General features: G+C 44.2%; 2 protein-coding genes across 4 annotated transcripts; both read left to right on the top strand.

The window, feature by feature from the left end:
* The first annotated feature begins 9,346 nt into the window (after positions 1-9,346).
* LOC134756410 (olfactomedin-4-like) lies at positions 9,347-21,340 on the top strand. 3 transcript variants are annotated; one of them, XM_063710621.1, is made up of 5 exons: positions 9,347-12,798; positions 13,174-13,393; positions 13,917-14,082; positions 14,798-14,957; positions 16,597-21,340. In XM_063710621.1, the coding sequence occupies exons 1-5, from the start codon at positions 12,779-12,781 to the stop codon at positions 17,318-17,320; spliced, it is 1,290 nt and encodes a 429-aa protein (XP_063566691.1). In that variant the 5' UTR covers positions 9,347-12,778; the 3' UTR covers positions 17,321-21,340. The 3 variants fall into 3 exon arrangements, with proteins under 3 accessions (XP_063566691.1, XP_063566692.1, XP_063566693.1); XM_063710622.1 differs by lacking the exons at positions 13,174-13,393; positions 14,798-14,957 and having other exon boundaries at positions 16,584-21,340; XM_063710623.1 differs by lacking the exon at positions 14,798-14,957 and having other exon boundaries at positions 9,347-13,393; positions 16,584-21,340.
* UBQLNL (ubiquilin like) lies at positions 16,791-21,340 on the top strand. Its single transcript, XM_004050553.5, has one exon. It carries the CDS (start codon positions 19,305-19,307, stop codon positions 20,727-20,729), a length of 1,425 nt encoding a protein of 474 aa, XP_004050601.5. The 5' UTR covers positions 16,791-19,304; the 3' UTR covers positions 20,730-21,340.
* Positions 21,341-25,802: the final 4,462 nt, after the last annotated feature.

The raw sequence follows: 25,802 nt of genomic DNA, 5'->3' as shown, positions 1-25,802 counted from the left end.
ATTACAGGCGCACACCACCACACCTGGTTAACTTTTGTAATTTTTGGTAGAGACAGGGTTTCACCATGTTGGCCGGGCTGGTCTCGAGCTCCTGACCTCAAGTGATCCACCCACCTCAGCCTCCCAAAGTGCTGGGATTACAGGCATGAGCCACCATGCCTGGCCAAACTTATTTTTTTTTCTTCAATGAAAAATTAGATTCTGAATTCATGAACTTCCTATGTGTGGATTTTTTTGGATAGGAAATAAATTCAAACATTCTATTAAATTAGCAAGGGGTATAGTGATAACTTTTTACAGATATGTAATATAAGCTCATCAATTATTTTATTGAAAATTTTTATTATAAAAATATGTTAATTGTTCTATACAAATTCTGTTCTTCCAAACTTCTAACTTCAATATGTGCCTCTAAAACTTACTTACTGTGAAAGAACACGTTACATGACATATGAAGAATATTGAAAATAACAAAGATAGCCAGGTAAGAAAATCTGGCAGAACCAAACAGGTTTCTGATTCTGCAGAAACACTAAAAGTTCATCCCACAGTGCAAACATCTCAATAGAAACGTTCACCTTCATAGCTATTGCTCCTCATCAGGCGGCAACTCCTTGTTTCTGATCAGTTTCCATGTTACCACACAATAAAGAGAATAATCTAGTATTTAGCACATTAAGCTAGTTATAATCCCATTCTTATTAAAGCACTAAATATGTTATTCAGTTTAATTGTCTTTTTTTCCTTGAAAACCTTTTGATTTACATTCTGTGTAAGTTCTTTAATTTTGCAAACTAGCTCTTTTACTTTTGCTAAGTAATATTTACCTGTCTGTTACTATTCCACCAGAACATGCTTTTACACCAAACTTAAACCCTAAACTGTGTTTGTTGATACTGTATTTTTCACAATTTTATGTAAGGTTGAGAGTTAGGTTTGTCATCAAGAAAGTCGAAAAAATAATTCTTCCTTCACATCACTGTCATGTTCTAATCGCACATTTAAAAAACAATTATCACGTTAGCAATGTCTGTGCATTCATCAAGTTGCAATGAAAAACACTTTGCGAGCTTTATTTGTTCTGTGAGTTGGACTTCCTTATCATTAACTAGTTTCTAAATATGCAAAGTTATGTTGTTGGAAAATGGGCAACCTGTTCTGGGTAGAGGCTACCAGTAACAAGAGGGAGTGAATGCTGGATTCCTCACTGAGGAAGGCCAGAACTAAGTCATGACATTTGAACAGTGGGCTGGTTGTTGTTTATTGGGCCACACCATAATTACCACTTGGAAAAGCTCAATATGAGAGGGGGTTAATGTACTATTCTGGAATATCAAAACACATGACCACGACTTTATAATAATACGTTTGTTGTTGCTTTTCATAAGTTGTGAGTTTGTTCTGTGATTGTATACAAAGAAGTTCATTCAAACTAAGGACTAAAAACAAACATAAACCATGGGTGATTGTGAAAGAGTTGCCATTACTACATTCTACTATATTGCCCTAAATGGGAGAGTGTGCATTTTTTTGAGGAAGGGAAGGTATTGTGAAAACAGTAATGTGTATAAGGGAGAAACAGTTTCTCTGTGTGGCTCCAGCAGGCATCTCAGATAGGCAGAGTGTGTCTTCTAACTGACTCTAAGTCACTTACCTTGTATAATGTTGTGTCAATTCTACTGAGCTCAAGGGACCCCAATAGGTGCTTTATGAATGTTACACTAATCTTTACAACCACTTTTTGGGGAAGATAGCCTAATCTTCATTGTACAGGGAAAAAACTCAGTGTAGAAGAGTTAAGGAGAGTGCTCAAGAGGGCTCTTCTGCACTGAGTTTTGTCCCTGTAAAAAACACAGTAGCGCAGCATTATTCAAAAGTCTACACTCTTTCCACCAAGCTGCTTTGCCTCTTTATACAGCTAAGAGGCAGAAACAATACTAAAGAATGACAGCCGTCAATTTCCGGATGGTGACTTGGTTTGTCATTTGTTTACAACAAAGCACTTGTATATTTGAGTTTGCTGCTGCCCCATCCAGTGGTTCTGCAAAGACCTCCCTGCTCGGTCTCCACTTTTCCACAGATCCTGAGAATGCCAGGCATGTAAATCTGGAGTCCAGAAAAATCCATAGAGATGTAACTTCAACTGTCTGCTAATTCCTCATTAACAGTTCACAGCTGAGACTAGCAGATCATCAATCTGCCTGGGGCTCAGAGTCCATCCCCTCTGAAGTGCTCACAGAAGAGACCCATAAATTCTTCTCACCCATATTTGCCCTCTCTCAGCCTTTCCAAAGGAGCATCTTGGAGCGCCTTAGTTCCCAGGTGCTCTATCAGCTGAATGGCGACGTTGAGGCAGTAGGGACTGAAGCAGGACTGGATGGATGGGGACGGGATGCTCGTTCCTCGTTTTTGATCTCACCCCCAACAGCAGAGAGGTGAGAAGCCCCTGTCCCGGCAGAAACAGGAATTCCTCAGCCACGACCAGTTACACCCTAAACACAGTTTGGGGCTTCTGCAGAGTCTCTTCAGCTAACCCCACTGGATTTGTTCCACGTTGAGCCAAACGCTGAAGGTTAAACCTGCCAAAACCCCAGGAAATGTCCCAGGAAACCTCTCTGAACTGATGAAAATGAGTTTCTCAGACTTTTTTTCAGAGAGCAACTTTGGCGTGCAAAAGAGAGCATGTAGTTGAGGACGAGTGCAGAAATTAAGCTTGAGAACTGGGGCTGAGGTGTCGCCTCTCCCTCATCCCAGGTCAGAGTGATGTAGAAAGCTGGGGCTTGGGAACAATGACACCACATTTCCCATTTCATTTAGAAGTAGTCTTTTAACCAGACTAATTCCGGTGGCTCTGTTGGCAAAGAAAATTCTTTTTTTGATCAAACTGAATTTTTCATCTTGCCTTTCAACCATTTTTTTTTAAGTTGGGACTATTCTGCTTCCAAATATTCTAGTACAGTTCCCAAATCATCTTTAAAAAATTAAGATATATTAAAAGACTAAGGCCGAGTGCAGGGGCTCATGCCTGGAACCCCAGCACTTTGGGAGGCCGAGGCGGAGGGATCACTTGAGGTCAGGAGTTCGAGACCAGCCTGGCCAATGTGATGAAACCCCACCTCTATTAAAAATACAAAAATTAGCTGGGCCTGTGACGGGCATCTGTAATCCCAGCTACTTGGGAGGCTGAGGTAGGAGAATTGCTCGAACCTGGGAAGCAGAGGTTGCAGTGAGCCAAGATTGCGCCACTGCACTTCAGCCTGGGCAACAGAGCAAGACTCTGTCTCAGGAAAAAAAAAAAAAAAAAAGAGACTATCAGATTATGAAACTGGGAATTAAGAATGCAGTGGAAAGAGGCTTTAAAGGGACGAATTCAAGGAGTGATAGAACACTGCTAATGATAATAATGATAACATTTAATGTGCTGGACATTTACTGTGTTACAGGCACTGTTGTGTCCTATGTAATTGTTTTACATATGTCATTTTATTTAATCCTTACAATGTTCCATATAAAGCAGATGCATTTGTTTTTATACCAAATTTAGAGATAAGGAGATTGAGGCACAAAGAAGTTGAGAATTTTGTCCAAAGTCGCACAGTTTATATGTGGCAGATCTAGGATTTGAACCTAGATGATCTGACTTTAGAGTCTGCCCTGGATTTTACGCCTGTGCTGAAGTGGGAATAAACAGGAATAGGAAAAAATGTAGCATTTTGCTGTTTCCCTTTCACCTCTATCTTCCAAAATCAGGGTAACGACCATGTATTCTGATTAAACGATGGTTCTAAGTTGTTAATTTATCCATCCCATATCACACAGCACACCTACACTGAACATAGGGTGTTCAAATTCATTTCTTGAACTGATACTATGGCCCTTTTTTTTTTTCTCTAGAGCATCAATCTGCACTTAATATGTATCTTGATGTTCTTCTCTAACCTGGAGGGGATGCCTTGTCCCTCAAGCCTCTTAGGCAAATTGTAGTATGTGAACCCCTCTTAGCAGAATGGGCCCTAGGAGCCAGGGTCCCCCTGAGAAGGATCAACAGAACAAAGATGAGGGAGGTGGTGACCTCAGTGTGAGCTCTAGCCTGGAACCCTATGGGGGAGCTCTACCCTGGAATCCTATGGTAACAGTCTCAGTCTGAAGCTGGTTTGTGCAGGTCTCTGCACCACTGAGGCCCCTAGGAGCATGTGTGTATGAATAAAGTCAGGACAAGCACACCCTTAGAGCAGGAATGGAAACCCAGAAAGAAATGGAGCTTTAGAATCTGGGTGAGTGGCACAGGCAGCTCCTTCCAGCAAGAAGAAAACTACTGTCAATGAAACAGGAATTAAAAGAAATTAAAGAATGTGTAAGCAAAAACCCAGTTGTATGTAAGAAAACCCAATTCCCCCTGAGGAAGAGAAAGAGCTGAAGTCCCTTAAAAAGTAACTGCCTGTTTTTCTGTGGCTAGTGAGCCTTATCTCTCCCTTTCCCAGGCATTGTGAAGACCCTGTTTCTCTAGCTGTGCAGCTGCAAGGACACTAGGCAGATAAACTCAAGTCGTAAGACATGTTTTTCCTTGAAAAGTAACAAATGATGTAATGCATGTCTCAATTGAATAACTATTTTTGTTTTTTGCTTCTATAATATGCTTCCCCCTGCACAGATCTCCCCTTGCCCCAAAAAATGCTTAAAAGGTAACCAGACTCTTTGTTCGAGACTCAGTCTTTTTGGATGTTAACCTGACTGGGCTGGTGCACCTAAAGAATAAATAATAAGTATCCTCCTCAACCCCTTGGTCTCTCTGATTCCTAAATTATCCTGCTGCATCAAGAGAGGAACAACGCTAAGAATGCGGGAGAAGAAACAATCTCGGACTAGCATTCAGAAAATCTGGTTCCTAACCCCAGATCTATGTAGCATTTTCCTTTTTACACATGGGTTTCCTGATCCTAGAAGGAAGCACAAGATAGTGTAACGTCTCTGCAGTAGCATCACCCCCAATAAGATGCTCCAGAACTCTGAGCCACACCCAGCCCAGAGCCAGGCCAGTGCATGGAAACTCAGGCAGAATAGAGATGCCACTTTACTTCTCCCTCTGCATGTCCTTTGCTAAACTCTCAACTTGCAGAAGAAGCTGAGCTGATGTGGCTAGGATATGGGGCCAGGGGCTGGGAAGACGAGAGAGCAGAACACGCAGGTGTCAGATGAGAAGGGTGCGGCTATTCCTGCTAAGAACAGGATACAGGGCAGAGGCTGAGGTGGGAGAGTCGGGGTGCAAAGGGATCCTCAGCTTCCTCTTCCTACCCTTTATGTAGCTTATGGGAGGAAATGGAAAGAGAAATATTTGTTGTGGACATGGATGATCTGGGGGAGTTTTCCCTGAAACTTGTTCAAGAGGAAGTGTCCTAGTAAAGCCCACAACTTGAGTAGAAGAATTTCTTGTGTTTCTTACGTGTCTTCTTAAGGTATGTGTTGTGCGTGCCCTGTGGTTTTGGGAGAGACGTTCCCAGATCCTGAGACAGTTGACACCCTTCTTGCATTGTAAAGACTAGGCTTGCCTTGTGGTAAGTTGGGCCCTGGCAGGATGTTCCCAGGGTCCAGAGAAGCCGTTAGGGTCCCATTTTGAGGGGCGTAGGGTCAAGCTCTGCAACTTGACAAAGCCTTATCCTTCAGAAGGAAGTTCTGGCTCCTAAGCCAATATGACTCCCATGTGAGAAAGTCTGGTTTGCTTTTTTTTTTTTTTTTTTTTTTTTTTGAGATGGAGTCTTGCTCTGTCACCCAGGCTGGAGTGCAGTGGCACGATCTTGGTTCACTGCAACCTCCGCCTTCCAGGTTCAAGCGATTCTCCTGCCTCAGCCTCCTGAGTAGCTGGGATTACAGGCGTGTGCCACCCCACCCGACTAATTTCTTGTGTGTGTATTTTTAGTAGAGACGGGGTTTCACCACGTTGGTCAGGCTGGTCTTGAACTCCTGACCTCATGATCCGTCCACCTCAGCCTCCCAAAGTGCTGGGATTACAGGTGTGAGCCACTGCACCTGGCCTGGTCTGCTTTATTGCCTGTCTCTGCTCTGCAGGAGTCAGGGTGTGGGGATGTGAGAGAAGCTCCAGGAGGCAGTGCTGCTGAGGGGGCTGCATGGGAAGCTTGAGATCTCACGCAGGGCCAGACATTCTAGTCTCTGCTCACCTGCCAGGTTCCTCAGTCTCCAGGACAGGTTAGGATATCAGATTATATCTCTCATGAGGTTCAAGGTGACAACTCTGGTCCTCAGGTGGAGCATGGAAAGCCCACCTTAGCTTAGAGCTTTCTTCCAGGCTGTTATTTGTCCACTTAAATCCAGGTAAGCAAAGTGTTCCCTTGCCTCCCCTTGTTACCACTTTCACTGGACCATCAGTTGCACTGTCACCATGGTATCTAATCCCAGTCCCTTGCACTGCAGCCCAGCCCTGATGCTCTTCTGTGTCCTTAGTGGCCTCGGATTTTCTCAGACTGAGTTCCATAGAACCCAACATATATTTTTCTTTTTTTTTAACTTTTAAAATTCAGGGGTGCAAGTGTAAGTTTGTTACGTAGGTAAACTTGTGTCATGGGGGTTTGCTGTGCAGATTTATTTCATCACCCAGGTATTAAGCCCAGTACCCATTGGTTATTTTTCCTGATTCCTCCCTCCTCCCACCCTTCGCCCTCTAAAAGGCCCCAGTGTGGGGAACCCAACATATCTTCTCATGGAAAAAGGGTGGAGGAAAGAAGAACCACAAAGTCGAGTCAAGGGATGGATAATCATACTGGTTATAGAACAAATTAAGTTCCATCAACCAGATGCCTAGAGCTCTTGTGGACCGGAGCTGGAGAAAGAGGTGTCAGAAGCCATGAGCAGATGGAAAAATGTACTAGACAGACTGGGAGGAATGAAATGTTTTGGAGAGTTTGGGGTCTGAACTTAAAAAGTGGCTTCTGGAAATGGATCATGAAACAGGAGCTTTGAGCATCTGTCAGTGAATGGAGTAGAAAACAGCCATTCTATTAATATGTTTCCTTCCTCCTGGCTTACATATTTCCTAGGGTGGAGGGAACACAGAGGCTGTACCGTAGTTGGAAGGATTTGGTGTAGAGAACACGAATTACTTCCTCTGGCACAAGTGATTAGTAAAAACATACCCCAATGTCTCCTTGTGCCTGGGCTGATGAAGGGACATTATATCCAGAGGAGAGGGCTGTTAGAAGAATATGGCCTTTAGTCAGATGAATTTAGATTCAAATCCTAGCTCTTTTGTTTACCAGCTGTGTGACCTACAGTAAGTTTATTAACCTCTCAGGAACAAAATTCTTTGATCTGTCGTATGGCAATGTTAGCAAACACACTAGACTGTTAGGGAATTCATAGTTCACTATATGGTGAATCCTCAGAAAAGTGCCTCACACAGAGAGGGCATTTGGCAAATGCTCTAGCATCCTAAGCCCGAGCGTCACCCCCACTCATCCAAAATCCCTGTACAATTGCTGGTTGCCTCTCACAGGCCCCATTTGTATCCTGCAGGGACACAGCCACATGGAGGCAGGAGATGGGGCTGGATCCTGCACTGCCAGCTTTCAGTCAGAACTTGCTGATCTCTGGGTCTGGGTCCTTTGTCCTGCTGGGGATGCCGGGACTGGAGGCTCTGCATGCCTGGCTCTCTGTGCCTGTGTGCCTGCTCTACATGGCAGCTTTGGTAGGGAATGCCCTTCTAGTGGGGCTGGTGGTTGCTGACAAGGCACTCTGGGCACCCATGTACCAGCTGCTGTGGCTTCTGGCAGCTGCTGATTTTGTTCTGGCCACATCCACAGTGCCCAAAGATCTGGCTGTACTTTGGGGCTTGTCTAGTGAGATATCATTTGGAGGCTGCTTGGCTCAACTCTTTGTTGCCCATGTGTCAATCACTGCCACATTGCTGAGTCCTCAGCGCTGCTGTCCATGGCTGTAGACTGCCAGCCTTTGCGCTATGGGGCATTGCTGGCCCAGTTTGTGGTAGGTCTAGTGGCTCTGGCTACCATGACCCGTGATGTCTGTGTCACGTACACCCTGTGATCCTGCTCAAGAAACTGCCTTACTGTGGACAGCGGGGCCCTGCCCCACACATACTGCGAACACATGGGTGTGGCTTGCCTGGCATGTGGAGATACGTGCCCCATCATCTGGTATGGACCGGCCACCACACTGCTCTTCCCAGCCCTGGAACTAGGGCTCATAGGTGCTTCCTATGCCCTCATTTTCCGTGCTGTCTGCCGTCTGCCATCCCATGTTGCCTGCCACAAGGCTCTGGGTAACTGCGGGGCCCATGCTCGCATCATTGGTCTCTTCTACACACCTGCCCTCTTCTCCTTCCTTGCTCACTGTTTTGGGTGTCACACAGTGCCCAACCATATTCACATCCTACTGGCTAACCTCTACGCAGTGGTGTTCCCAGCTTTCAATCCTGTGGTCTATGGAGTGCAGACTCAGCAGAGCTCAGAGGCTCAGGAACTTGCTTCAACTTTTCTGGGCAGGAGCAGTGAAGAAGGTTGGCCCTGAGAGGGCCTCCCCAAGGAATAAATGTGATCCCTGTTTTCTTCAGCGTGCGTGCCCAGATGACCAAGTGATGCTGCAGGACCCATCTGGGTAGAGCTCTGACTAAAGCATCTCTATTGTCTGCCATCAGGTGGCCCTATGCTCACTCCAGCCCTATTTTATCACCCATTATGTAGGCAGAATATACTGAACTGACCTCTCTCTGCCCAGCTCTACAGTGCCCACTCTATTCCTGATATTTCTAAGTCTGTATTGATCCCCATAGAGGGATTACACACGTATAGAAGTGGTTGGTCCTAGACTGTGACAGTCTAGGAGGTCTAGGACACGTCCTGAGGACTAGGATCTTATCTTTTCTCCATCAGTTTATCCAGCCAAAACCAGATGAATGAAACATGTCTCTGAGTTGGGTCCCTTGTACAATGTCTGACACTAAGCAGGAACTCTATTTGCTAAGGGGATGAAGTCAGGAGGAGCTGGGGAAATGGCATGATGTGAATAAAATAGAGCATAGCTCTGGAAATGGACATGGTTTCTGACCTTGGTGATAATACCTAGAGCTTGGAAGATCTGTTGGCTTTGGATGGGAAGAGAGTGCACAATACTGTGGCTTCCTCCCTAAGCTCTTTCCCTACGTTAATCAGATACTAAGGCTACTCTTGCGTTTTTCAACTTGTGCTAATGGCTATTTGTAGATAGACGGCAAAATATGGGGACGACAACTCCAGCAGCAGTTGTCATGCTTCATGCTCTATCTTCATGCTCTTTCGTTTTTCCTTTCCTACATTCCTTCTTCCATAAGATGCCTTAGTTCTACTGTCACTCATCTGGATATTGATCCCAGACAGGTTTCTTGCTTCATGAAGCTTAGGTTTCCCAACCTATTCCTCTCTTATCATCCTAATCTCTGTGCTCCTCTGGACCCCATGGCTAAGGCAAGACCAGGCTAGAGAAGCTAATGAAGAATGGATCTCTGGCCTTGAGCATGGAGTAAGAGGGTGAGAATCTGTAAAGTAAGAAAAGGATATGACCTCTCAGCAAGGATTGTCCAACAAAGCTCTGGGCATGTCTTCCTGGAGTTGTACATCCACAAAACTTCTCAAATCTTTTCCCAGAAGGGAAGTCGCAGTTTCATATACCTTTCTCTACTAGGTATATGCCAGGGCAAGGATTCTAAAGGATGAGATGAGTAAGCAGAGGATCTTTATACTAAGCAGCCTATAATCTAAAGTTAAGGGTCTGTGAAAGATAAAGAAACAATAAAGGATAGAGGTAGTAGAGCTACAGAGACAAAATTCCTCAATGGAAAAATGGGGCAACACACTCTTCATAGGAAATCTGACATTCTCCTAGGCACTTGGGCAAATGTGAGAGTCCCCACTGTCTGAGAAATACTCAAGAGAGATAGCAGAAGAAAAGAGAATAATTTTGGGTGGCTGGCACTAACAGCACTGAGCTTTGCAACTCCTCCAGGCTCAGGAACTACACTCTTCCTTTTCTATAGGGATAACGGCAGTTCAGAGGCCAGAAGACTTGAGGCTCCACAGCATCATGTGGCAGGTTAGGAAATATTGGGAGGGAGCTTTCTTGACGGACCGGCAGTAGAGGCAGCTGGCATTAAGACCAGAGGAACTGGGGGAAGCATTTAAATAGTGGAATGGATGTAAAAGTTTACAGTACCTGGCATAGTGCAGGAGGCAAACTCCTCGCGGTGAAGGAAGATATATAACAGAGGAGTCCAGTACAGTGTGGCTGAAGCGATCCCCCCAGATATACACTTTGGCCCTCATCCAAGTGCACCCAGTTAAGTAAATGCTTCCGTTCTTGAGATTGAACAGATAGAATTGCATTTCCTTCTTGAGCCTTCCCTTTGTCAAAGTTGAGGGAAACACCATAATCACTCCTGAAAGGGACCCATCCCAGGGCCCCTGCAGGATGTTTCAGGTTTACCTTAATCTGTTTAGACAAGAGGGCCCAGCAGGGTGGAGGAAGATCTAAGCCTAGGGATGGATGCGGAAGACCCTGTTTATCATAATAAACTCACTACCACCATGTTTAGAGGCACCAGTCTGTCTCAACCCTCTTCTCCACCTTTCCATACCCTCTCCACACCCCCTTCATCCTCTCGGCCCTTTCAAATGTCAAAATGTATACCCCTCCTGCTGAGACTATTTACTTACACAGAAATAAAAGCCCAGGGGAGCCCCAAGTACTTACTGCGCTCTTGTAGTTGATGCAAGATGCCACCTGTTGCAGCTCTTCTGACCACTCTACAGCTGCTGCCCCTGGTGCTCCCAGGAAGAGTCTCGGGTACAGGCAGAGGTTGGAGGGATCACAGCAGCAGGTGGAGATTGTTTTGTGCTTTGGGCTGGCTTCCTTCACCGCTCTGATTCTGTTCAAGAACCTCCAGGTTTTGGGAGAGAGTGAGGGTAGACAAAAACAGGGAGGAAGAAAAGAAAGATGGGATACCCTGCATGTTCTGATTTTCCCTTTGCTTGTATGTATGGGTACAGGGGGAGCGAGGAAAGACAAAGGTGAAGGCAATAGAGGAAGGAACTCTGGGCTGTATTCCCTGCTCAGTTATGAGGCCCTGTTTTCTGGAAAAATCTGCCACCTTCTTCATGTGCTCAGGATGTAGGAGCTCATGGTGGCTATAAAAGGCTATGCAATCTTTATTTTATTATCCTTCAGAAGCTAAACTACTGGGCTGGAGTTGCAAGCTGAAGGCATAACCAGATTAAGCTATGATGCCAAAGCCAGAAAAACTATGAGTGAGACATCTCAGAGAAGGACAGGGGCCACAGACATTTTTATTCAAAAAGATTTTGTAAGGAAACCTCAGTGGGTGTTGCATGCACAATAAAAAAATTGGGAAGGAGTCTTGATTGAATCTAGTGCTGGTTTATCCAGCTCCAAAATGGGACTAAGAGATGGATTTAGAGAAATATAACTAATATAAAGACTCTTAACAGAGGCAGGCCAGGCACTGCTCTAAGTACTTTACAAATATTCTATCTATCTATCTATCTATCTATCTATCTATCTATCTATCTATCATCTATCATCTCTATAACTCTATTTATAATTCTTAAAACAATAAGATAAACACATTTTCCCCCATTATACATATTAAGACAATGGGGCACAGAGAAATTAAGTAATTTGCCCAATGTCCCAGAGTCAGGATTAGAACTCAGGAAATATGGGTATGGGATCAGTGGGTTTGGGCTCTGAGTATGGAAGTAATATGATAGGCATATGACAGGGGAGAAGAGATCAAATTATGCATCGCTCTAGAAACTTTCCCTCTCTCTCTATCTAGCTGAGGCAAGGGAGTTGCCTCCCAGCCTTACCCTTTTGTCCTGTGCTGCATGTCCACCCCAACATAACTTGGATCTCTGCTACTTCCTTAGTTGCCAGAGCATAGGATCTAGAACAAAGACGGGACCTGGGGGAAGCTTGAAGCATTGTCACTTATTAGTCATGTAACTTAGCAAAATATTTTTAGACTCTCAGACCCTCATGTTTTTCAACTATAAAATGTGGATTACAATTCACCCTCTGTTATGTCTTGTGAATGCTAAATATCCAACCATACTGGTGCATTATGGTATTGTTACTGCTAATGTTCCTTTGATGATTTGCAACTCTCTGTCCCTGCTGTCTTCAATACAAGGTAAAGTTGTAGGAATCTGCCAGATCTCTAGAGTGGGGATACTGTAGACAACTGAGGCTTCCTAAGCCTATCCCCTAACACATCTCTGTAGACCAGCTTTGCTCTCTCCCACAGGGCCTTGAAGAAAAATCAGCTTCCAGTAATGTGAACTGCAGCCAGATCCAGCCAGTGCATGAGGTAGGGTGAGGTAGGCCCCATCAGTAGGTTCTGGAAGGGACCTGCAGCTTCAATTCTGGGAAATCAAGAGAAACATAACTCAATCCCCTAACAGAGGGATGCCCTAACAGACAGTCAAGAAGAAACCCCTGGGCAGAGGCAATGCTTCTCTGGCACTCCAAAGTAGGCTCAGCCTCTTCTCTTGCTTCATGTTTGCGAACAGTCCAGGGTGCTCCAACATGCTTCATTATGTTTACTGTGCCTGTGGCCATGGTTTGCAGCTGGTGAGAAGTGTGTCAAGCTCTGTGGATAAAGGAGGCACATGCCATTGTATGGTTCACCTACCCAACAACCCCATCCCCCTGGAGCAGCTGGAACAGCTACAAAGTACAGCTCAGGAGCTCATTTGCAAGTATGAGCAGAAGCTGTCTAGAGTGAGTGCTTGATCTGTGGGCTGGGGCTGGGGCTGGGAGTTATTCAAGCATAGTCTGTACTGGACACAGCATGGGGATGAGTCCTGGAAGTAGAAAATGTTTGAAGGAAGTGGCATAGCCCTCATCTTTGAGATGAATCTTTAGAATGAAGGGGAAATTCTGTACTATCCTTGGGATCTCCAGTGATAGTAACAGACTATAGAGAGGCTTGTGTAGGGGGTGCCTCCCATAGTAATGGATGAATTAATGGGTATGGTTCCACTGGAAGATGCAAACAGGACAATTTTGGCCTGGGAGGATGCAACTGAATGGGAGAAGCCACAGGTGTTGACATTTGGGGCAACTTCCTGTTCATCCCCTGCATGCTGATGTCAGTGAGTATGCACGCGCCATTGAAGATAAAGACAATGAGGTTCTGGAAATGAGTCACATGCTGAAGTCCTGGAATCCCAGTGCCCTTGCTTCTCCCTGTGAGAACCCAGGCTTCAACCTGCTGTGCCTGGAGCTGGAGGGAGCACAGGAGTTGGTGACTCAACTTAAAGCCATGGGAGGTGTTAGTGTGGCTGGGGACCTCCTCCACCAACTTCAGAGCCAGGTATGTGGATGAATTAAAGAATACTTCTCCCTAGGCTGAGTGCGGTGGCTCACGCCTGTAATTCCAGCACTTTGGGAGGCTGAGGCAGGTGGGTCACCTGGGATCAGGAGTTCGAGACCAGCCTGGCCAACATGGTGAAACTCCGTCTCTACTAAAAATACAAAAATTAGCCAAGTGTGGTGGTGGGCACCTGTAATCCCAGCTACTTGGGAGGCTGAGGCAAGAGAATTGCTTGAACCCAGGAGATGGAGGTTGAAGTGAGCTGAGATCACGCCACTGCACTCCGGGGCATGGGCGACAGAGCAAGACTCTATCTCAAAAAAAAAAAAAAAAAAATATATATATATATATATATATCTCCCTCCCTGTCACAGCCTCCTGTCTTCTCTAACCTCATGTATTGGACAATTTCCAACATTACTTCTTTCTGGGGAAGAAAACTCTGAGTTGAGGAATATGACAGCCAGAGTTCAGTTTTTAAGAACACTCTGCAACCCACTTCTCGGGCGTCTCATTTCCATAGGTGACTAACGCCAGTCTCACACTCAAGCTTTTGGCTGACTCTGACCAGTACAGCTTTGGTGCTCTCCAGCAGGAGGTGGATGTCCTTGAGAGTCAACTAAGTGAATGTGAGAGAGAAAAGGAGAAAGAACAGGCCTTTGGACACCCTGAACCACCCCTCCCCCGTGGTGAGTGCACAGACTGAATTTCTCAAGGTCTTATCTCTCCAGAGACCAGGTTGGGAGTGCATGTTGGCTATGGTAAACTGAGGGGAAGGAATTACAAATCTTTTTTTCTTTTTTTTTTTTTTTTGAGATGGAGTCTTGCTGTGTCGCCCAGGCTGGAATGCAATGGTGCAATCTCAGCTCACTGCAACCTCTGCTTCCTGGGTTCAAGTGATTCTCCCACCTCAGGCTCCCGGGTAGCTGGGATTACAGGTGCACACCACCATGCCCTGCTAAGTTTTTTTATTTTTAGTAGAGACAGAGTTTTGCGATGTTGGCCAGGCTGGTCTTGAACTCCTGACCTCATGTGATCTGCCCACCTTGGCCTCCCAAGGTGCTGGGATTACAGGTGTGAGCCACCACGCCCAGCCCAAGTACAAATCTTGATAGAGAATAAATCTTTCATTTTTTTGTTTTGTGTGTCACTGAAAAATGCAGACCAAGATTGATATATTCTCATACATGGGCATACATATACACAGACATATGAACACCCCATAATCATACATACAAAATAACCTATGTTTATGCAAAATCAACCTGCTGATATGCTTGTATATGCACTCAGGTGCATGGATACACACTCAAACCCACACATGGTTATTATACTTTCACACTCAGCTACCTGTGGGTTATGTGCTTTAAACTTGGCTCATATATTGCCTGCTTTTTCCCCTAGCTTCTTGTGCCCATGGAGGCCTCCAGGAAGTTAGCAAACCCCTTGTGGTGCAGCTCACTCGGAGAGGCTTCTCATATAAGGCAGGTGCCTGGGGCCGAGACTCAGCACCCAATCCAGCCTCTTCCCTTTACTGGGTTGCTCCTCTACGTACAGATGGCAGGTGAGCCCTGAGTGACTTCTGTTCTGCAATCAGATTAATTCCAAATGTCCCCTACCCATACCCAAACAGGGTTCTTTATAGCCCCAGGCTGGTTTCTTCTCTCTATTTTAAGTATGCCCCAAAGCAAACCTAGCCTAGGCCTGACAGGTCACCTCCTAACGCTCTTCTCATGAGAAAAGCATGACCCAGACTGCCCTGAGTTTCCTTCACAAATCCACTGCCTACAAATTTTAATCCCATAGTAACTCAAAGATGGTTCTACTTCTACTCTGATTCTATGTAAAGAACAAACTCTTCTACACCTGGGCCTCAAAATTCTAACTTCCTGCTTAGAAGTTCAGAGCATGTCTCTGGCCAAGCTTGAGACTTGGAATTAAGCCAATCTGTGTTTGAAACTCTATGCTGCCATTTAAGCTAAGGGACCTTGGGAAAATGAATTAACATCTCAGAACCTTTCTTAGCCATATGTAAAATGAAGATAATTATACACATATGAGAAGATCACATAAGATTACATAGAAAAGTATGTAAAACATAGGTGCTGATATGTATTTATTAGACGAAAGAATGGCTAAAAGAGTCAATAAATAGACAAATAAGACCTTCAATACATTGTCAACCTTGCTAGGGAGGTAGGCCCAACACACAGAATGTTAAAAGTCAGTGTGTGTGAAAATGTGATATAGACCTGCTGCGAGAGAGAGACGTGAATCCAGGTTGAACCAGTCATTGAAGAGCTCCAGTTGAAGCTCAACTCAGAAAGATCAGTGTTACTGAAAATTAGTATTACTGAAAATAATATTCCCCAAATTCTATGCTTATATAAAATGTATTGTATAGGCCACAATTTGTAGCATATAACTCATATATGCTACACTTTGTAGCATATAACTCATATGTGCTACACTTTGTAGCCTATAAAATACATTTACATGCCTTGGAACCCTCTCAAAATCTATGGGTAATCAGGACTTACAGAACAGTGTTAAGAGATAAGATTACTCATAACTCAGAGATAATTTAAGGAACTTTCCAATGTGACCTCATGAGAACAAATCTCCCTGAATCCAGCTCCAGAAATATGTCCTGCCACAGGACCCTTGCATCTTGAGGACAGGTGGAAGGCAGTGCAGAGTAGATACAGAAGAATCTCCATAAGGAAGAAAAAATAATAGCTACCATTTTTTATTGCTGATTGAAACAAATGCTGTACTAATTGTTTTCTTTGCTTTATTTTGGACAGTCCTAACAGTCAATAAAGTAGCTTATTACTTTTGTTTACAGTTTTTACCTATAAGCTGTGTGACCTCGAGCAAATGACTCAACCTTTCTAAGACTTAGTCTCTTCATCTGTAAGGATAAAACCTACCTTACAGTGCTGCTATTATAATTCAATAAGATTATGCATATATAGTGTCTAATAGGCACTGTAGCTATTGGTGTTTTATTATTACTGTTACTTTTAAAAATAATTGTTTAGTTTGTCATGGTTGAGTAAGTGAAAGATGAACTAAAGTCAATTGTTTGATAGCAAAGCCCCTGCTCTTAATTAGCAAACTGATCTGCCCCTTTTTGTAGCTCTTTGTTACCTTAGTTATGGCTGTCACCCAATAATTCTGAATGCAGGGACTTGGCCTAGGTACTTTGACTACTATCGGCTGTACAAATCCTATAATGACCTCACACTGCTGAAAAACTATGAAGAGAGGAAGATGGGCTATGGTGATGGCAGTGGAAACGTTGTGTACAAGAACTTTATGTACTTTAACTACTGTGGCACAAGTGACATGGCCAAAATGGACCTTTCCTCCAACACACTGGTGCTGTGGCGTCTGCCGCCTGGTGCCACCTATAACAACCGCTTTTCCTATGCTGGTGTGCCCTGGCAGGACTTAGATTTTGCTGGTGATGAGAAGGGGCTGTGGGTTCTCTATGCCACTGAGGAGAGCAAGGGCAACCTGGTTGTGAGTCATCTCAACACTAGCACCCTAGAAGTGGAGAAAACCTGGCGTACCAGCCAGTACAAGCCAGCCCTGTCAGGGGCCTTCATGGCCTGTGGGGTGCTCTATGCCTTACACTCACTGAACACCCACCAAGAGGAGATCTTCTATGCTTTTGACACCACCACCGGGCAGGAGCGCCGCCTCAGCATCCTGTTGGACAAGATGCTGGAAAAGCTGCAGGGCATCAACTACTGCCCCTCAGACCACAAGCTGTATGTCTTCAATGATGGTTACCTGATAAATTATGACCTCACCTTCCTGACAATGAAGACCAGGCTACCAAGACCACCCACCAGGAGGCCCTCTGGGGCTCATGCTCCACCAAAACCTGTCAAACCTAACAAGGCTTCCAGACCCTGAGACCCCAGGGCTAGGCAGAGCATTGGTAGAAGTGTGCCCTCTTCCTTACCTCCAGGAGGACCACATCCCAAAGTGGCCATTGGTCCTAATGATTGGAAGACTGATTATATCTAGTGAGTTCTTTATGTAATTAATATCTCAATCAGTACATTAAGGTTCCCTTTAATAATGGTCTAGGTGGATTTGATAGGGAAAAAGTAAAATATTAGCTAAGAAAATGGTACCCTCTCTTTCTGATGCTTTGGCATCTCATATTCCTTTTTTCATAAATCCAGCTCCCGGAACTCAAGAGTTCTGTGATCTAGAATTGTCAGTCTCAGGTTGGGAACATCTGATTCCAGTGCAGAAGCTGCAGGGCAGCTGGTCATTAGAGTAGGATAGGAAAGTTCCCTTTCTTATCTCCACCTTCCTGTGAGGTCCCTGGGGAGAAAAGGGGCACGATCTTGCTCTGGTAATCAATTTTTCATTGTCCTGGATCGATCTCACTTTTGAGTGCAATTGCAAGAGAATAGGCCTGAGTCTTGCTGTAGTAAGTTAGCAACTGGCCTTATAGCATGATGAGGATCTGACATGGATAGTGCTGGAGGTCTAGATATTCTCAATAAAGAATCATTGGTTTGATAGCAGAAGGTCTCCTGGCCAACGGCCTATCATCCCTTTGCTTGTCTTCAACACACTGGGAACATATGGGCTCAAGATTTTTGCTTGTTCCTTAGCTATCTGTGTGGTGCTCCTCCCTCTCCAGGCAGGTGGATGGAATATATAAAATCTAGACCCTGAAGGCTTCCTAGTAACACAGAATATGCATACAATTTCATATATACATTCGATAAGACATGTACACTCTCACTCATATAAATAATTATTTCCATCTGCATCTAAATAAAAACCAAACACAATTCTCCAAATTTACATGGGACCAAGAATCCAGCTTTTTAGTTGCCTGTATTTGTCCCCTTAAGAATTTTACTACTAACCACCTCCTCTCCTACCTCTTGATTTACAGACGACATTCCCCCTTAATGCTTTGACATAAAGGTGGGCACACAAGAGTGGGTTAGGACATTGAAACAAATCATTCTAAAACTTCTGTTATATTGACATGTAGAAGAGACCAAGTGATATGTGAATAAAAAGCATATTATAAATAACAGCTAATTCACATTTAGTTTGGCATGTGCCTATGAAGAGCCTTCCTGGTTAGCCCTACTCCTGCTTCCTAGGACAGAGGAAAATTTTCCCCACCACATGGGAGCACAATTAAATATAGAATCCCAAAATCTAGACTCTATATAAGACCCAAATTTCCAGATCATTAAAAAAATTAATGTGCTCCTTCCTATGGGAGAGACTGCATTCTTATAGGAATGTGGCTTTATCTATGGCTTCAGTAGACCCAACTTTTCATACAAGTCTAACATCCCTATAAGGAACATACACACACAGCATCACACGGAAACACACATCCCACATTTAAAAATATGGTTTTTATTTACTTTTTTGTTTTCTTACTAGTTCCATCCGGAGAACTTTGTCCCTGTTTTCTGGAAAATTATTTTATTTTATTGTAGAGCCCTGGACCCCTAAATATGTCCTCCTTTCCCTAGCTGGCCCAGGGTGACTGCGAGGATAGAGTTGACATCACAATATCCCTTTTCTGAGGATTCATGCCCTTGGTGGGTGGGGTAGGAGGAGGGGTAGCCCTAGGAGAAGTCATCACCACTTTGTCCACCATGGGTGAAGTATGAATCAGTAGCTATGCCAGGCCTCAGCTGGGCCACATCTGGAGAACTGGGGTGAGGGCACAACATCACAAAATATCTGGCCCCAGTCTGGTCACTCATCCCTTTTAGGGCAACAAGGAAACTGTCCTGTGGCCTGAGAGCACAATACCTGAGACAAAGGCCAGCAGAAACATTTGTCTGCCCTCACCCTTTCTGCTCCAGCTTCCACCTGCTCCCCATCTGCCCACCCACTAAAGCCCATGTCGCATGCCATCTCTCGAACATCCAGGATGTCCCAGAGTGGATGTCCATCAGGTCTGCTGGCAGACAAAAATATCTCTTCAAGTGCCACTCGAGTGATAGTGAAGACTGCAGGCAACCAGAAAGACTTTATGGTAGCTGATGACATATCGGTAAGGCAGTTCAAGGAGATGCTATTGGCTCACTTCCAATGCCAGATAGACCAACTAGTGCTGGTCTTCATGGGTTGCCTTCTCAAAGACCATGACACACTGAGCCAGAGGGGCATCATGGATGGCCACACCATCTACTTGGTCATCAAGTCCAAGCAGGGCTCCAGATCTCTAGCCCATTCCTTCCGGGACCTGCCAACGAATGATCCCTGCCACCGGGACAGAAACACCAAAGGAAACAGCAGCAGAGTGCACCAACCAACTGGTATGAATCAAGCTCCAGTGGAACTGGCCCACTTTGTGGGGTCTGATGCACCCAAAGTGCATACCCAAAACTTGGAAGTGAGCCACCCAGAGCGCAAGGCACAGATGCTGGAGAATCCTAGCATCCAGCAGCTTCTGTCCAACATGGAGTTCATGTGGCAGTTCATTTCAGAACATCTAGACACGCAACAATTGATGCAGCAGAACCCAGAAGTTTCCCGCCTTCTTCTTGATAATTCTGAGATCCTATTGCAGACTCTGGAGCTGGCCAGGAACCTTGCTATGATCCAAGAGATAATGCAGATCCAACAACCTTCACAAAACCTTGAGAATCCACTGAACCCACAGCCATATCTGGGCTTAGAGACAATGCCAGGTGGGAATAATGCCCTGGGTCAGAACTATGCTGGTATCAATGATCAAATGCTGAACAGCATGCAAGATCCTTTTGGAGGAAACCCTTTCACAGCTCTCCTGGCAGGACAAGTGCTAGAACAAGCCCAGTCTTCACCCCCACCTCCACCACCATCACAGGAACAAGACCAGCTCACACAGCATCCTGCAACGCGAGTCATCTATAATAGCTCTGGTGGTTTATCTTCAAACACCTCAGCCAATGACACCCCTAACAAGGTCAACCACACTTCCAAAGCCAACACTGCTATGATCTCCACCAAGGGCCAGAGCCATATCTGTGCCACTCAGCAGCCAGCTGGGATACCAGCCTTACCTAGCATAGAGCTTACCCAGCAGCTTCAAGAAGAATACAAGGATGCCACTGTTTCTCTAAGTAGCTCCAGACAGACATTAAAGGGTGATCTCCAGCTGTCAGATGAGCAGACCAGCTCCCAGATCACAGGAGGCATGATGCAGTTGCTTATGAACAACCCCTACCTGGCAGCTCAGATTATGTTGTTCACAAGTATGCCCCAGCTGAGTGAACAGTGGAGGCAGCAGCTGCCCACATTCCTGCAGCAGACACAGATTTCTGATCTGCTTAGTGCTTAGGCAACCCTAAAGCATTCCAAGCAATATTGCAGATTGAGCAGGCCCTCCAGCTGCTGGCCACAGAGGCTCCTGTTCTTCTGCCTTGGGTTGCACCCTACCTATGGGACCTGGGTTGGCTTCCTGCCCCCAGCTGCAGCTATCCTGACACAGTGCCCTGTTCCTGGAATGTTTCAGATACAGGTGAGCCCAAGGGACCTGAGTGCTGCCACAAGCCTGGAACAGTCCTGCAGAGGCTACAATCCCTGGATGGGGACCCTTCCCACCCTCTGCAAGCTCCTGAGATTCGTTTTAGCAAACAGATGGATTCTCTCCAGGCCATGGGATTTGGGAACCACCATGCCAATCTACAGGCACTCATTGCTACTGAAGGGGACACCAGTGCTGCTATCCGCAAGCTCAAGAGATCCCAGAGATTCTAACCGCCATGCCTACTTGTTTGCTTGCTACCTGCCTGCTGACCCACCTGACCATCTCATTTGCCTTTTGCACCTTTCCTGATGCTTCCAGCCAGGAGAAGTCCTGGAATAAGAGTTATCAACCAATGTGTCTTGTACTGAATAATAGATCATTGGCCATGGCTGAAACATCTGTCAATAAAATGGCTACACTCACTTGCTGCGATCTGAGGTTTGGCTTTACTTCTTTTGCAAAAAAAAAAAAAAGAAAAAAACTAGCTGTGTGAGATTTTTGTCTCACCTACTATATGTACATTAACACACAAACCACATGCATATATTAATATAGAGATAAAAATAATGTTTTTAATCTCTAAAACATGAGCATTTTGAGCATGGTATATGAAACTTGAGCATGGTATATGAAACTGATTATTTTGAGCATGTCACCTTGGACAGGTGTGTGTATGTACACAAGCTCACATAGTAAAAAATTCACATATACAGGCATATAGAGTCCACATATGAGTACACACAGCCATGTGCAAACACAGATGCAAATACCTAGAGACACATAAATAGACCCATATGTAGGGAAAACAATCATAACATGCTCAAACAGAAAGGGAAACATTTTACATAGATAGGCCCAGATATTTAGTCATAAAGACTGCCTGAATTTCTCAAACCCAAATTGTTCAAGTTTGAAAGTGGAACAGGAATAATATGAGGGCCATAGTAGGGTGAATTCACATATTAACCAAGTCCGGATGAATAGTTATCATCATTGGAGCCTCCTGCTCGTTGATTTTGCCACCATTATAAGATGGTGATGGGCTGTCTCTACTTTCTCTTTAGCACACAGAGATGCAGCTGCTGCCATCTCCACTGTATATCCCAGTCACCACAAATCCAGCCCTCCATGGGGCACAGCACCTTCCAAGAATATCACCTCCTTCAGTATATCTTATGTTTGTAGTTTACATTTTCCATAGTTGCCAATGCCCCACCTTTTTCTCTTTCTGCCTCACCTAGAGTATCCCAGCATGGCAGGATATGCAATTATTTGTGTTTTAATGATTCCATGATTAAATAATTTAAAACACTTTTACCATAATAATTCAATGTTGTTTTTTTTTTTGTTTTTTTTTTTTTTGAGACGGAGTCTCGCTCTGTCGCCCAGGCTGGAGTGCAGTGGCGCGATCTCGGCTCACTGCAAGCTCCGCCTCCTGAGTTCACGCCATTCTCCTGCCTCAGCCTCCCGAGTAGCTGGGACTACAGGCGCCCGCCACCACGCCCGGCTAATTTTTAGTATTTTTAGTAGAGACGGGGTTTCACCGTGTTAGCCAGGATGGTCTCGATCTCCTGACCTCGTGATCCACCCGCCTCGGCCTCCCAAAGTGCTGGGATTACAGGCGTGAGCCACCGCGCCCGGCTTCAATGTTGTTTTAGGCATTGAAAAAAATAGCAGTGAAAAAAACAAAGATCCTTTATTTATTGACTTTACTTTCTTTTGTGGAGTTACAAGTTACGTTAAGTGGTAAGTGCTGTGAAGAAAAATGAATCAGAATAAGATATTCTACATAGGGTGATGAGGGAAGGCCTCTCTGAAAAGGTGACATTTGAGCAGAAATCAGAAGTAACTACGAGAACTGAACATGCAATTCACTGGGAGAAGGAAGATCCAGGGGCTGTCTGAAAGTAAAAGCCCCAAGGTAGCAGTATTCCTGCTATGTTTTAAGAATAACAAGGAGGTGATGTAGCTGAAATGGACAAAAAGGAGTGGGGAATGGGGAGGAAGTCAGAGAGATTGTGAAAAGTTTTATAGGTCTGGTGAAAACTTTGGATTTTACTGTGAATGTAATAGTCACTGGTGAGTTTTGAGCAAAGAAATCAAGTAATTCAATTTATCAGTCTGGCTTCAGAGTGGAGAATGGACTGTGGTAGAGGAAAACCAGGGAAGCAGGGAAACCAGTTAGGAGGCTTTTACAATAGAGCAGTTGAGAAACAGTAGTTTCTTGCACTAGGGTGGGAGGAGGGGAGGTGTTGAGAAGTAGATTCTGGACTCTAAAGGGGACCCATCCACAGAGATTTGTGTGCTCAACAGACCACCCCTTCTGAACCCCAACATGGCCATCAGTAAGAGTGAAGGGCGGGCCTACAAACTTCCAAGTGTTTCTAGAAAGCTCACTGCCAAAGACCCCTACTTCATGTCTACACCTACCAAAAAGATAAGTCTCAATGAATAAATTACAGTGAAAATGGATTTTTTACCTCCCCATTTAATATGATTAAGCTTCATACCCTCTTTGCTACAGCTTGCATAAAAAGCTCAGGCTATCCAGGTCATCTTTTTTATTTTCATCACAATATGCTCTGAAAATTCCTCACTTGACTCATTTTTCCACTCGTCACCAGTTTTCCAGCCTCTTCATCCTACCATTTAGAAGTCATAATTTAGCAATAGAAAAACCCACATATCTACAACCTTCTTTCTAAAGATGACTACACCTTTTTGCTATAATGGAGATCTGAATGTCTAGTGAAGACACTGCTTCTCCAGCAGTGGCTACATCTGTGTTTCCCTTGGACTTGGAAGTGGATAGATGTCATTCTTGCACCATCTTGCTGCTTCTCAGCCCAGTTTTCTGGCTCCAAGATTATTTCATGATCTATGAAGATAATACTTGTGGCATAATACTTGCCTAGTTAACTTATCATGGTGATACTCAACTCTTCACCTAGTCTCTGTTTAGGCAAAAAACAGCATACAGCTGTCCTGACTAGTTTCATTTAAACTTATTACCAAAAGATTTAATTACCGTCTTAGTAATCCTAACTGCATTTTCCCAGTCCAGTGATTCTCACCAGAATCTGCACCAGGATCACCTGGAGGGTGTGTTAAAACACAGATTTCTGCCCGACATTCCAAGGGTGTTAGATTCAGTAGGTCTACCGTAGGGTTAAAATCTCTCATTTCTAATAAGTTTCCAGGTGATGCTAATGCTGTCAGTTTGGAGATCATACCTGGAAATCCACTATCCTAGTTAATTCACTACCTTATTGTTAGTCCAAACTGCACCATTTTGTAAACTTCCCACTATTTTGCAGACCTTGGTCAAAGTGAAACATTTCACGGGGGTTCAGGCTATGAGAAACATCCTGCCTAACCACCTGACCACAAGGCAGACAAAGGTCCAACTAAAGTAACATCCCTATCATATCTTGCTGTGCAAACGTCCATTGAACACCACGATGACATCCTACAGAAACAAGAACCAAACTGCCTCATCATGAGAACATCTTATCAATATCCTGCCAGGCAGCAAGCCATACTGCCCAGACCCCTCCCTCCCATACCTATAAATTACCCCAGCCTGTAAGCAGTGGTGGGCTCTGGCATTAGGCTGGTCCCACACTTCTCTAGGTTTTATGCTAGACATAAACCCTGCATTTGCTGTGTGTGTGTCTTTCTTTAACCCTTGCCTTCCTTTCAAAACCTAACACTTATTCTTTCAGATGATCAATTCATATCTTGTTTTCTCTTCTCAGATCTTCAATATCCATTTCTTATTCTAAATCTTAAAGTTGTGCTTATTTCAACAAGAAAGACAGTAATAATCAGAAGGGACTTCTAGCTGTGTCTACCATGAAATCAACCAACTAGCTTACAACTGTCCCAATACACTCTGCCTCCCATTCATTCTGCTATCATGAATAAACTTCATATTCCTAAACCAAGCTCTCCACATAGGCACTTGCTCCCAATCTCTCTAACTTACCTATTCAAGAACTTAATAGTTTTCCCTTTCTCATGCATCAATTTTTTCTACTCACTGGATTGTTTCTATCAGAATATAAACATCATTACACTATTCTTAAGAAAAAAATCTAAAAAGCCTTTAACCCCACATCCCCACACAGCCGTCATCCCCTTTCTTGCATTTAAAATGCCCTAACTGGATCTACTTTTTCCCAAACCATTTGCTTTTAAACACACTCTGATTAGGCTTCCTGCCTCTACTATCCTTCCAAAGCCAGTCTCATCATGGTCTCCAATTCTTTATTTTTTCAAATCCAGTGGCCAATTCTCAATCCTCATCCTCCTGACCTAGCAGCATCATTTCACATGATTGGTTACTCTCTCCTTTTTGAAACTCTTCTTCCTTTGGCCTTTCTCTTCTCTCTCTCTTTTTTTCTACCTTACTCTTTTATTTTTTCTCAGTTTCCTTTGCCAAATTCTTCTGATCTTCCAGATTTCTAAATGTTATAGAGCCACAAAACTCAGATTTTAAAATCTCTATCATTTTGCCTGTATGCACTAACTAGCTAATCTAAACCAGTCCATGATGTTAAGTATCCTTTGAATGCTAATAAACTCTGGACTTATAATATTAAACTACAATACTACATCTCCATTTGTATGTAAAATAGACATCTCAAATGTATGTAAAACTGTTTAACAACCTGCTAATTTAGACAAAGTGCTTATTCCCAATCTTTGTCTTAGTAAATATTCAATCCTTTGAGTTCCTTTGGGGATAACAATTTCTTTTAAAGTAAAAAAAAAGTTATCTCATGCTTGACTCCTCCCTTATACCCCAAATCCTATCCATCAGCGAATCAATACTTTGAAAATACATAAAGAATTCATGGTTAATGTTGAATAAGACAGAAA

This window comes from Gorilla gorilla, chromosome 9, assembly GCF_029281585.2.
Source record: "Gorilla gorilla gorilla isolate KB3781 chromosome 9, NHGRI_mGorGor1-v2.1_pri, whole genome shotgun sequence".
Taxonomy (NCBI): domain Eukaryota; kingdom Metazoa; phylum Chordata; class Mammalia; order Primates; family Hominidae; genus Gorilla; species Gorilla gorilla.
Note: the sequence above shows the minus strand (reverse complement) of the source record. Positions and strands in the feature narration are given on the sequence as shown.

Coding starts and splice junctions, on each gene's coding strand:
- LOC134756410 (XM_063710621.1), top strand. CDS start 12,779: ATGAGCAGAAGCTGTCTAGA. Junction 13,394..13,916: donor TCCACCAACTTCAGAGCCAG/GTATGTGGATGA, acceptor TCATTTCCATAG/GTGACTAACGCCAGTCTCAC. Junction 14,958..16,596: donor CCTCTACGTACAGATGGCAG/GTGAGCCCTGAG, acceptor GACTTGGCCTAG/GTACTTTGACTACTATCGGC.
- UBQLNL (XM_004050553.5), top strand. CDS start 19,305: ATGTCGCATGCCATCTCTCGAACATCCAGGATGTCCCAGAGTGGATGT.